Source organism: Athene noctua, chromosome 6 (assembly GCF_965140245.1).
Source record: "Athene noctua chromosome 6, bAthNoc1.hap1.1, whole genome shotgun sequence".
Classification (NCBI taxonomy): domain Eukaryota; kingdom Metazoa; phylum Chordata; class Aves; order Strigiformes; family Strigidae; genus Athene; species Athene noctua.
The window spans coordinates 35,702,276-35,715,111 of NC_134042.1; the positions used below are offsets into that span (position 1 = coordinate 35,702,276).

General features: G+C 38.4%; 1 protein-coding gene across 2 annotated transcripts in view; it reads right to left on the reverse strand.

The window, feature by feature from the left end:
- The window catches only part of BTBD7 (BTB domain containing 7), a 52,585-nt gene that overhangs the window by 14,287 nt on the left and 25,462 nt on the right, over window positions 1–12,836 (reverse strand). For both annotated transcript variants that reach the window (XM_074908576.1, XM_074908575.1), the window contains exons 4-5: window positions 1,578–1,786; window positions 185–260 (exon numbers count right to left, since the gene is read on the reverse strand). In XM_074908576.1, coding sequence (XP_074764677.1) covers window positions 185–260; window positions 1,578–1,786 — 285 coding nt within the window. The remainder of the gene's footprint in view (window positions 1–184; window positions 261–1,577; window positions 1,787–12,836) is intronic.

Sequence of the window (12,836 nt, forward strand, 5' to 3'; positions counted from 1 at the left end):
CCCAAGCTCCCTCAGAATGCCCTCATTCTCATTTTTAGAGAACAAAAGCTGCATTTGTTTAGTTTTGACCATACTATGAACAAAGTAAATTAGTTTTCCTTAAGTTAAAGATTACCCACAAAAAAGAACTTCCATGCATTTTGGTATATTTGGTTTAGTACTGTGTGGTTTAAAGTATCTTTACCTCGATCTGCTATTCTCTTCATCAACTGGTGTTCTCCCCATTTAATCAGATATTTAAGAATATCTTGTTCACTTGCCTGGTAGAAAGAGAAGGTCAGCAATCTGTATATGCTTAGTTTAATGTCACACACACAAAAAATTACATACAGAGGGCTTTCACAGCTATAAAGAAACTTAACTATACCAAGAACAAGGTATTTATACTTTATGATCTGCTATACCACTTCCTCCAAATATTTTAAGGTAGTACTACTGGTACATCACCACGATTTCTAGATTCAAGTCATTTACTGAATGCCTTGGAAAAGGAATAAGTTTTCCACAGAAGGAAAAAATTTGTCTAGCATGAAAACTTACAGGTATTAAATTTGAATGATGAAAGTCAATTAAAAGGGGCAGTTCTAAAACTGAGTGGTTTTGATCTCTTGTTCAACATTACAAGTTCAGCATCTGCACAGCCTGGAAAGCTATGAAAGTGATCAACTAAATTATAATCTTGGTGAAGAGGAAGATTTTCACTAATACTATAAACAAAACAACTTTGCTTTGTTCATACCTATATACACGTGCTAACCACTCAACATTTTCAGAGGAAAAAAATCATGGACTGAAAAAATGAAGTAGCAAACTTAGTCATACATGCTCTTGTGGAAGATCAGTAATTACAGTAACAGTGCTGTTGAAGTGTTAAAAAACCACTTTAATCTCTAACACTTTATGCTTTAAAGAAAGTAAGGTAAGACTGGGATGAATACAATTTAAAAAAAAAAAAATCCAGTCATCTTTAAGCTATAAAAAGGCTGGTGATCATTATACAGGTATCTCCCCTGAAGAGAAACGGCAGCAAAAATCCACAAGCTTCCTATTACTCATTATGATTTCCTCTCCCTAAAATCACCGAAGTCACAGAAAAAAAGAAATAAAATTCTGTAATACTTGTCAGAGAAGGTATTTTTACGTCTCCCCTCAAAAAATAAATGAAGCGTTCTGAACAATTACGAGTTTATTAGCTCCCGCAGCCCCCAACTAGGATGTACATTGTTACAGCAAAACTACTACCACCACCACATCATTTTATAAAACACTTAAACATGCAAGGCAAACATTAGGTTCAGAAATGCTTTATTCAAAATAATTTGCAGCCATTTCTAAACTATCATTAGGCTTCTAAGCAATAGCATACCAGTTTGGGTTGTGTTACAAGCCAAGAACAAAATAGTTTTTTTAATCACTACTTCAGTTTCACTTTTTACATTTCATGAAAGGAACGCTTAGTGTGCTTACAAACCCACTCTCGCCTACAATTTAAAATGAGCTACTCCTAAACACTTCTAGCAATGGTATAACGTATCCTGCTTCAAGCAGGACCAGCTGTATTCTGCACTGCAGGTTACCTGTAAATAGTCAGACTGAATAGCTGTGAGCAGGTGGTCCTTGCTAAGTTCGTAGAAGACATCTGAAGTCATGACCTGGGTAAACTCCTCACAGAGGAAATGTAGCGCTTGACGATGTACCCACTTGGAACCGTACGGCTGAGAGCTCCACTTCAGAATGGCAATTAAGGTGTCCAGTGAGATGCTCTCAGCAATAATATCTTCACAGCCTAGGAAATAAAAGCAGAAATCAGTGATGTCGTTACAGATGACGTATACAGAGTTATATGACACCCAGTGAGAGTAAAACCAGAAGTGCCCTATAGACAAAGGTTGAAAATGGGGTTAAATCTGACTTAAAGTATAATAATTTTAATTGTGGCTTAGGATTCCAACTGTACAGAAGCTTACATTTTAAAGGGCACATGAAACATCATGTCTGCTGGCATGCCTGGATGAACAACTGGAAAGCTAGTTCAGGCCTACTAGATCCTCCTTCAGTTAATATACATTGTCTGACTGTTAAACACATTTTAAAGTTGCAGATTTGAATCTGAGTCACTCCTGTTTGCAGCAGATTAATAGAAGCCTATAAACCGCAAGAGAGGTGTGATTTTTGTCTGTAACACTTTGTACACAGGCCCTCCTGAGACAGACCATGCAGAGGAGCGCGAAAGCTGTGACATATTGTTGGTACTCAGCTGCTCAGTACAGAATGAGGGCAGCAAAGCATCATTTTCTGACTCAGAGAAGGCAGGAAGCAGTGGTTCGTTGCTCTAGGCCACCACCCTGGCCTCACAGAGGGTGCCAGGACAGGGAACGCTGATAGGAAAGCAGAAAGCGAAGCATCGAAGAGGCAGGTTTTTTCTAACTCATGGCGAGTCTGCTACAGTTTCTTCGTACCCACTGCTGTATTAGGATTTACTCTTTCACAGAGTACATGTCTTGTGAAGAAGAGACGGGATATTTAAGACTCCTGAAGGGAGATAGAGCAGATTTCAAATAAATGAGGGGAGACACACTGTGGGAGGGCTGAAAACATGGGCGCTTGGGGTTATTAAGTTAAGACTGATGGTACCACAATGTTAGCAACTTGCAGTCTCCAACAGCACTTTGCTGATTTCATTTGCACATCTGGTTTACATATACAGAATACTATTTATATTTGTACTACAAAGATAGTAATTTAAAGAAAAAAAATCCTATTCTAGAATTATACATTCCAGTCTCAACCCATTACAGCCACAAAATTACAGCTGTGCTTATGCCCATGAGGGGTCCTTGGACAGTTCAGAGCAGAACGCTTACGTTGCAATTATTTTACTTTTTATACATCATTTTTCCCTCAGTTTCAAGGATATTTAAAAACTAAATTTTGCCAGTTGTTTCAAGAACTGCATCGGGTTGCTGAGCTCTTGGACTAAGCTAAGTATTTAGCACAGGAATCTTAACATTTGTCAAGAAAAAGATCAAAGAGGCTCTCCTGATACTACATGTTTTTGAACTGGTTGCACACATGTAAGACACTGGCAGCAATTAATAGAATTAAAAGCAAATCTTACTTTTCTATTCTGTATTCTGGCCTATGTAAAGTACTGACTCCATTTCTGTTGCAGCTAATAATGTGAAGGATAAGTTATGAAGGAGTACATAGTAACAAGTGGACATGCTACTTCAAGTAGAAGGGTATCTATCTGTCAAAGGAACTACTATTTAGGAACAAAGTCACTGAAAAGGGAAACTTAGTAAGGTAAGAAGAGGGTACTAGAAAGCAACAGTTTAAACATGACACAGGTTATAAATTTACATGTCCTATTAAACACACATATTTCTACTTAATACTATAGAAAAAGCCAGCATGTTAATTATGAGAACAATATTCCGCCATCAAAATTTTCTAAACTTAAGTATAAAAAAAATACAGTCAGTGCTCAATTAGAACATTTGCAGCAAACTCCAGGAGTATGTCTGAATGTATACACAGGCTTAGAAACAATTTTTATTTATTTTCTATAGGAATTTATGGAAATGCTTGTCCCCCCAACAGCTTTAAATTTTATACCAGTCCATACTTAAACTTTCAGCAAGCACTTAGATGATGGGTTTTTTTCACGTGCCTGATTCACCTGAGAAAAGGAAGACTGTATAGCAGTGCAGCCGCTGACGGAAGGGCTAGCATAAGCATACACATTTTTGAACAATGTATTAAAGGCAGCATTATGCTGTTTATCTCGTTAGACTCTCCATTTGCTTATGACAAGCAGGTAAGTCTTGACTCATGTTTCAATGCACCTGCTTTGTCCTTTACCACTACTGAAGTAATATGACACTTCTCAGAACTACCAATTACCATTAGGTTACATATTGTTAATACTACTACAAGTAAGAACAGATGCCTTACTATAGATATTGACCTCTAATCTGCATGGTGAGGACTAGTCTAAAGCGAGCAGTGAACATGCAGCAAAGATTGCTTGGAGGCTCTTGGAATATCAGCCTGATCACCACTGGTACAGATCAGAGCAGAGGATGAGAACTGCTCTGAAACACACTCCTTGGGTTTTGGCACAGGTTAGAGAAACTGCTCCCTCTAGATGGAGGGATTCCCAGAAGCCTGAAGGATAAGCCTCACTCTAAAGTCTTAAAAGAATTCTAGTTAAGAATCTGAAAGTGTTTAAAAAACCTCACACCCTACCTTAAAAACAAGCTGAAAATACTTCAATATATCTCAGAAATATGAGTAAATTAAGTCTGAAGCTTTCCATTACAGTATCCATTACTGACATAGTAAACAGCTGACACTGTATTTAGCTTCGTTGTATGAATCTCTCTTACCTTCCCTTTTGGGGCTCAAAAAAGGAAAATGTTAAGTTAGCAGCAAACCTGGCCTGGCAAATGAAAGCTAACCATGTCTAGCTTAATAGAGAAGTTTGCTTCCCTGAGTAAGAAACACAGTTGTTTGAAACAATTCTTAGGGTCATCTGTCGTGTTGCCCTAAGTTTTGCCCTGCTAAATCCCAACACTACTTTGTGCATGCAATTATTCTTTTTGTATGCAAGCTGACCTCAGCGGATGATTACATCCCCCTGAAACCTAAAGATTACACATAAGGACTGCTCCATTTCAAAGGCAGTATGTAAACTCACTCACTGAAATCAGTCACAAGGAAACTCAAACTGTAAAAGCAGAGGCTTGTTACAAAGTGAATGATGTTCACAGTATTTCATCTGACATTTATTTTTGAAACAATAAGGATATCTTCCCTCTACAAAGATAGAAAACTACATTTCTTACAGAAATGCAGTTCCAAAGATCTGAGCAATACTGATTTATAGGAAGAGAGCATCAGCTCGGACCTAATCCTTTTGTCAAATACAAATATTGCACAACTACCCATACCATGACATCATCAGATGAAAAGCTCTCTTCGGATACTTAGCAAATGAAACAGGACTTTTCCCAAGTAGTTTTAGCAATGTGTCAGAACTGCAGGATTATTAAACGTATTTCTTTCAACTTAAGTATGAGGTAATAATTAAAGTGTTTTCTGAGCATCTAAATAAATTGGGGCAATGCAATTCTATCTAAGGAAGGAACCCAATTTCTTTTCTTCTTTGGCACAAGTTTTTTTTTGATTTAACAATCAGCCACTTGACAAAAAAATGCAATCACCTAATAGCCACAATATTGTTCTTCACAGTGGAAGAGAGCATTTTTCTCCTACAAATACTATTTTATAATATACAGGCAGCAACAGCCTTTCCGAGATCCATTTGCAGTGCCCCAAAGTGCTCTATCACAAGCTTCTCTGACCACTAGTACCTTTCAGAGATTCAACTTGGAGTCTAAAGAAGTGAGAGATGACTATCGCATTTTGGACAAATGAGGCGATTTCATGCACTCCTTTTGCTGGACACCAGTAGGTCCTGCCTACAAACAAGTCTTTTCTGCTTCCCCAGTTCTCTCTCAAACGCAGTTCCACAGCCCTTCCAAACAGAAATAGCTTGAGCCCATGTTTGGCATGCTAGCTAGTAGCTTGGGATCTTATCAAGACAGTTGACAGACCTACTAAAGACAAATTAAGTGCCTTTGTTAGCAAAAGGGGAATTAATCAGTTTTTACTACAAAATTCTTAGCTTGATTTAACTCATTCTGTGGTAGGAATCTTTCCCCTAAACTTATGCAAACCAGTGGAACCAAGAAAAAATTTTAAGAATTCATCTTGACACTGAACTGGAGTCTAGAAGCTATGTTTTCTTAAGTTTGTCACATTAGGGGAGACCATGTTGGCAATCAGAAACCATACTTTTTGAATGTAGTGGCATATAGAGGACAGTTCAGAGGCATGACCTGTAGCTAGTCCGAACTGCAACATGTTTGGCAGTTCCAAAGATACTTGTCTCACCCATCCATGAGCACCCTTGCTGCTCTAACCAAGCTTCTGACAGGAAGAGAAAGGAAGAGGGGAAGACATTTGTTCAGCCATTTTCCCACCTCTTACAGACGCAAAGCTGCAAACATGTCCTGTACTTGCTAAGGATTCTTTAGAAGGCAGCCCACACTCACAGGCTGTGGGAGCAGTCATGGAAGCTAACCCCATTGTATAGCCATGTTAAACCAGATTGTTACCTTTCTACACTAAACATCTGTTCTTCTGTCACACTGGTGCTTGGGTAGCCCTCCAACGACTTAGGCAACTAACTTCTGTCAATCCTGCTTCCAGCAACATTAGATCCCCAATAGCACAAACCATACTGCCAGCATAGAGAACAGAAACAAAGGAGACTAATGCAAGAGGCAGGGCAGCACTACCACTTCTGACAGTCAATCTGAGTCAGATTCAAGTTTCTCATACAACTTAAGAGACATGGCAATAGAAATTTAGGTTCTCCACAGCTGTAGGCAAAACATCAGTTACAAAAACTGTAAGAGCAAGTCTGAAGACTTACATCACACAAACCAGAAACAACATCTTTTTAACCAGTTATCACATAAACAGTAACTGCAACATCCTCTACTTTCCTATAACTGTATTGTGAACAAGTGATCTCATTCAACATCCATCTTCTGGATGCAGACTGTCTTTCCAAGTTTATTAACATTTATTGCCTCCTGGAAGCACCATGGTCTCTGTCTTAAAGGACTGGTACAGATTTCTACCGTCTTGAAGTGCTTTTCTTCTCCATCTCCTCCAAATTAAGAGAAGATTAAGTTAACTATTCACTGATGCCAAGCCTGTAACCTGCAGGTGCATTATTTTCCACATTTACTGAAATGCTGAACACTGAAGCACACAAGTTTTGGTTATGTGAAGGTACAAAACTATGTGAATGTTTTGAAGAAAATAAAACAAGATCTACATAGCACTGGAGATAAAGAAGGGCTCAACAGGCATTAGCGGTCAACACTGCTGAAGTCTATTGCTAAATTCAGTACCTCTTTTGAGCTATTTTTAATCCCTTGCTGATTGTTCTAAGCACAAAAATTTAAAACATTCATGTACTCCTACCCTTGAAAGGCTGAATTCAGAGTACGTCTATTATGGAACTGTTAAAGATATAGTGGTTTTTCTTTTATTCAAATACAAAGCTTATGATTTTATAGCACTTCAGATTAACTGTTAAAGCAAAAATAAAATATGATCTGAAGGTTAGGTCAGGCAGCATTTTGTGTTATGCTAACCATCCTTCCTCAGTGAAAACTCTTAAGTTACATCAAATCCAATACAGCATATTAGCCAGCCATTTGAAATATTAAATTAGGAAGCAGACAAACCAATGCAACTTGTGTTATTTAAAAATATTTTAATTTACAATATGGCAGTTATAAAGCTGTTAAACATTCTAAGATATTAACAGCTGGGTTTCTGAAGTTGCAAATTTAGCCAGAAACATAAGGTAATTGTTACATGTTTAAAGCATTTGGTATTTGTGGCAAAAGCTCTTTAATTTTTTCTCTCCCAAACAATGAAAAATAATTTACTCTTCTTTTCCTGCCACATGCAAAATGCATTAATTTAGAAAGTCTGAAATCTGCACCCACATCTTTGGCTTCTTGCAGTCATCAGTTGATAACGGCCCTTGACTGGGCTTCAGCATGCCTTACCAAGTATGTTCAGCAGCAGCAGGCAGCATAGCTAATCCAGCTCAAACAGAACACAATCGTGGTCAGAAACAAAAAGCTGCTAACCCAACCATAACAAACCAGAGGGAAGAACTTAACATGAGAACAATGAAGGGCTGAGGGAGGAAGAGCTGATGTTTAGAGGGACTACCACCAGCTATCACTGTTCAGTATTTAAGCCATATACTTCCTAGAACACAGGTGTCTGAAAGAAAAACCTGAAAACACTACCTGCAAGCTATGACAGTGCAAACATGCTCAGTTATGTGCTCAGTTGCACAACTCAGTCAAATTCTTTATCCTTGCATATAACCATGGAATGCAACTGCTCTAAGAAGCATCTTTTTTCACTTCCTGTCTTCTCCAGTCTTCATCTTCCTAATACAAAACCTAAACTGTAATTTCAGGTTTGAGTACAAGTGAGAAGGATTATAAAATGATAATAGGCCAGACTGATGTTAATATTTACTTAACCATTTATTTTAAATTTATAAGTGCCAGACTAGTTCCTTTCAGCATTTCTACTGCACCGATTTATAACTGACACACTTGCTCTAATCTTCCCACAATACATTTGTGTGTATCTAATACTGCTACTGTGGGCTTCCTGGCACTTCAGTCCTACTGAGATCAAGGGTACTTTTGATGTCAGGCGATATCTGCCTTTAGATCAAAGGCTGCACTACTGAATATGGCTTTAAAATACAGTTTCTCAGTTCTTATTCTTGTCAAGAGTGAAGTCAACACCTAAAAATAAAAGGAAATAAAGTATGAAATTAAGGGGATTTTTTTTTGGTCAATTTTACTTCAGAAAACTTTTTTGAATCAGCAGGCAGAAAAGATTGCCAGGCAAAACTATTTAATAGGGTCCCAGTATCCAAAAATCTATAACAGAAAAACATACTGTACCACCACCTCAGTGAAACTATTCATGACAGTAAGCAACAGGGCCAAGATGCACAGGAGGATTCATATATTTAATATAGCTATCTAATAAAAGTAAGATACCTGAAGTCATACTGCAACAGCAGTGGATGTTGCAGCACCGTAAGACTGGAAGGGAGGATTATTTTAACACAAGATGAACAGGACTAGGGAACTTGATCCAGTTTTAATAATTGTGTTACAGAAGAGGAAGGGATAAGTGATTTTAAATCTCATCCTTGTGAGTTAATGTGTTAGAACAATTACATCAGTACTGCTGACAGAGCTCTGCAAGGTAGCATGAAGACACAAAAGCAGGAGCAGAGTATAGAAATAAGCAGGCAGAGCATAGAAATGTGCCACTAAGGGATGTGCTTGAACCTCCTGGAGAGGGCTCTAATCCTTACAGCCTCTGTGAAAGCACTGAATAGCTTCACTTTTTGATAGTTAACAAATACTGCAGCAGCCCTAATAGCAGCCCCAGTTCTACTAGGTACAAACAGGTTTCAGTATGATCAGCTCTATAGATGAGATGCTTGCTGATTAGCTCATCATTCAAATATCCAATTCAGTTTCTCTCAGAAGATTAGTGACAATCATCAGCTGAAACAAATCAAGCTAAAGGCAGAGTAAATTCTAAATAAAGTAGTCTTGTTTAACTTGGACAGTAAAGATTCACAGAATATACCCATACTATCACTGATTTCATCATAGGGAAACCATCTATTAAAATACAACAGTCAGAAAAAGGAGTATCACTGTGTTAGGAATGGAAAGATTTCCATGGAAAGAGTCAAAGCTGAATCATCTGCTGATACTGAAGAAAAATTACAACATCTGGATACTTAGAAAGGTCCCTGAAGACAAATCAAACTAAAATCTGTTGAAAATAAAAACAGTTGATCAGAAGCTTTAAAATACATCAACTTCACTTGACACTCCATTACAAATACCCAGCCAGAACTGAGTAGAAGTGAGCAAAATGAGTTGGAAAGAGTATCCAGACTTACATATAATGAGCCCAAAATATTTTCCAGGAAACCACGGAGACAGGCATTAGTAAGTTTGCAATTGGCTAGCATGTGAGTGAACTGAATCAAAAAACTTGAGCCAGGGCGGTGGAAATTGAGAGAAGAAAATTGAGACATTAGCTACTGTGAAAGCCAACTGACAGGATTGGTCAGAACTTGGGCAAAACTGGACACCTGCAGCACAACAGAGTAGAAAAGTGCTATCAGAGGACCAAGCTAAAAGGTTTCAACAGAACTGCCCGCTCAGTGGTCACCAACCTATGCAATCCTATCTCTTCTAACATCGCTCTGCATAACATCTAGAAGTCAGATATTTGAGTGACAGTGTCCAGCACAGAAGCGTGCTACCTATGAAATCAGGGAATTGGAGAGACACTGCTGAAACGAAGATCTCTCATCTACCTCAAGTATTACAGTAAGGGAGGACATGGTATTACTGTTAAGTGCCAAAACAAGAACAGTCATCACTACTAAAACACACACATCATTAAAGGATCTGTTAGTCAAGTGCAGGCATATAGTTTTCCCTGATCAAATAAGCTTCCTTCCAATTTTGATTATAAGATTATACCAGAACAATTCTTCAGTGTCAGCATCAGTTTAGCACAGTACCAACAACCTAAATATGAACTCAGCAAATTAAGCATGAAACTGTTAAGATATACTGACTTCACTGCATATACAGATTTTCTACAGACTGCTTACTGCTCTCTCCTGTAACTAGGGAACACAGCACCAATTTATAAAATTCTAATTAGTTCAAGTTAACATCCAGAATTTCATTATCTGAAGGGGTGCCAAATTTACAGTTGCTAGTATTGGTTAATATATAAATTTCAACCTTGCCTGATTTTACCGCACTTCTCCCCTGTGTAGAACAACCTCCTCACCCTACAGCTCACTGCTTTTGTGGACACACACAGATTTACTAGGGAAAGAAAAGACCTCTGAAGGCCACTGCATCCCTCTACCTCCTCCCAAAGACCACCCCTCTAAACGCTACAGCTCTGGTTCATCCAGAGGGCCATCAAGACTGCTGCACTCACTGGTTCCAGCCAACCAAGTGTGCTGCCAAGGTGCTGCAAGGCCAGTGCAGCTCCTGCTGCTGCCTTTCTTTTTCCTCCCCTAGGTAGCGTTGGGGGAAAACCTCCAGGGAAAAGTTAAGATCTTGTTACCACTGACTCAAAGAATATATGCAGCACTGGTCTGTAGTACATTACTGAAAAGACTGCTGGTTTAGGACACAATGATCCAAGCATGCGTAACTTAGAGCAAGCAGAAATAATGAAATTCAGCATCAAATATATCAGTTCTGGTTTTCAGCATTTACTAACACCTAAAAAAGAGCCATTTTCCTATCTATAAGTCTGCCTAAGTTTCCCTTTGAAGTCTTCTATCCTTGCTTATCTGCTTTGATACAACTTACTCTGCTTCATCAGAGCACCTTCAGATCATAGTTGTTCCAGTCTAGGTTTCCAATCTGAGGGAAAGAGGTACACCCTGTTCATTTATGAGACAAGGCATAATTATTCAGTGTCTTACCAAGGGCTTCATTCACAGTTTAATTCCCTCACTATTATTCCCTGAGCACATTAAATCCTTTTAGCACTTGTAGTTGTACATGCACCAAAAGTGAGAAACTATATACTTACATCACTGTTTTTAATTTCAACTTATTTTCCTTTCTTGCTTTCAGCTGATCTACCAAGCTGTCCCATTCTCAAGTACTGAAACTTGCAAATATTGTATAGGAATGAATGTAACACTTGTAGTTAACTACAGTAAAAATTTTGCCACTTCCGCATTCCATTCAACATTAAGTTTTTAGGTGTACTTAGAGGGGAACAACAACAAAAATCAAGAAAAATGCAGACAGACTGGAAAGGGTCCAAAGGAGCACCACGAAGATGATCAAAAGGCTGAAGAAGCTAGCCAGGGAGAAAAGATCTAAGTCCTTCAGAAGGGAAGGCTTGGGGGGACCTCATCACAGCATTCCAGTAGCTAACAGGCAGCTACAAAGAGAATGGAGGCTCTCTCTTCACAGGGAGCTACAATGGAGAGAACAAGGAGCAACAGGTACACATTGCACCAGAAGACATCTCGATGTAAAACATCTTTTACAGTGAGAACAATCATTCACTGGAACAACCTCCCCAGGCACACGGTATAGTCCCTATCACTGGAGATTTTCAAGATGTGATTGGACAGGGCACTAGATAATCAAAAACTTGGGCCAGATGATCTCCCAAGGCCCCTTCCAACCCGGGCTGCTCTAACAATTCAGTAATCCTAAGGCTAAGAACACCTCATTCACATTCCTATAGTGGCATATCTCAGAAAACTACTCTCCTTTGTTTTCTGCCAGTTTTATTGCAGTAGGATTATTTCAACTTTCAGCATCATCTGAAAAGTAGTTTCCTAATACCAACCCCTACAGAAGATACAATAGTTCTGATTAGTTTCCCATATGTTCATCATTCACTTTGATACAACTATTAGGAGAACCCATTAAAGTATGATGTCTTCCTGCAGTGCTTATACCTGCTTTTTTCTGCCCACTCCTTAAGAAGTTTTCTATTTTACTGAAGTCTACTTGATAGCTTATATTATAAAAGATTTCAATCTTGTCAAATTTCATTTGATAGCCAGAAGTTATGGATGTACAGATTTACTGTAAAAAGTTATTTTTTTAAAAATTAAACTAGCTAAAACAAATTATGTTGGTGATCTCAATGAATTCCATTCTCCATTTCTTAGCTCAAAAGTAAAATCCTCATCACACACCAGCAAGGTAATGCAATTGCCATATCCTGTTATGTGTGATATGGCCACTAAATAGTTCAAACACCAACAGATGAAACAATAAGCAAGCTCCTGCCACCACAAGAGGTATTATTAGTTCACTGGTCAGTGCTGCAACACCTCACCAGACACTGCAATAACTCTGGCTAGCCTCCATGTGAAGGAAGTATGTTAACAAGATTTGAGTGATCTTCAAGAATAATGTACAGAAGTGAAACTTCTATACTAAGCCTGAAAATACTGCCTGCCTCTGCCTTCAGTTCTGTACATCAAGAAGTAGATATTAAAGACCTAGGACTGGTGCAATTAAGCCATTAAATTACCTTCAAACAGCAAGAATGCAGACCTGATGTACCCCTTTTGACAAGCTACAGAAATAATCATTCAAGTTTACAGCCTT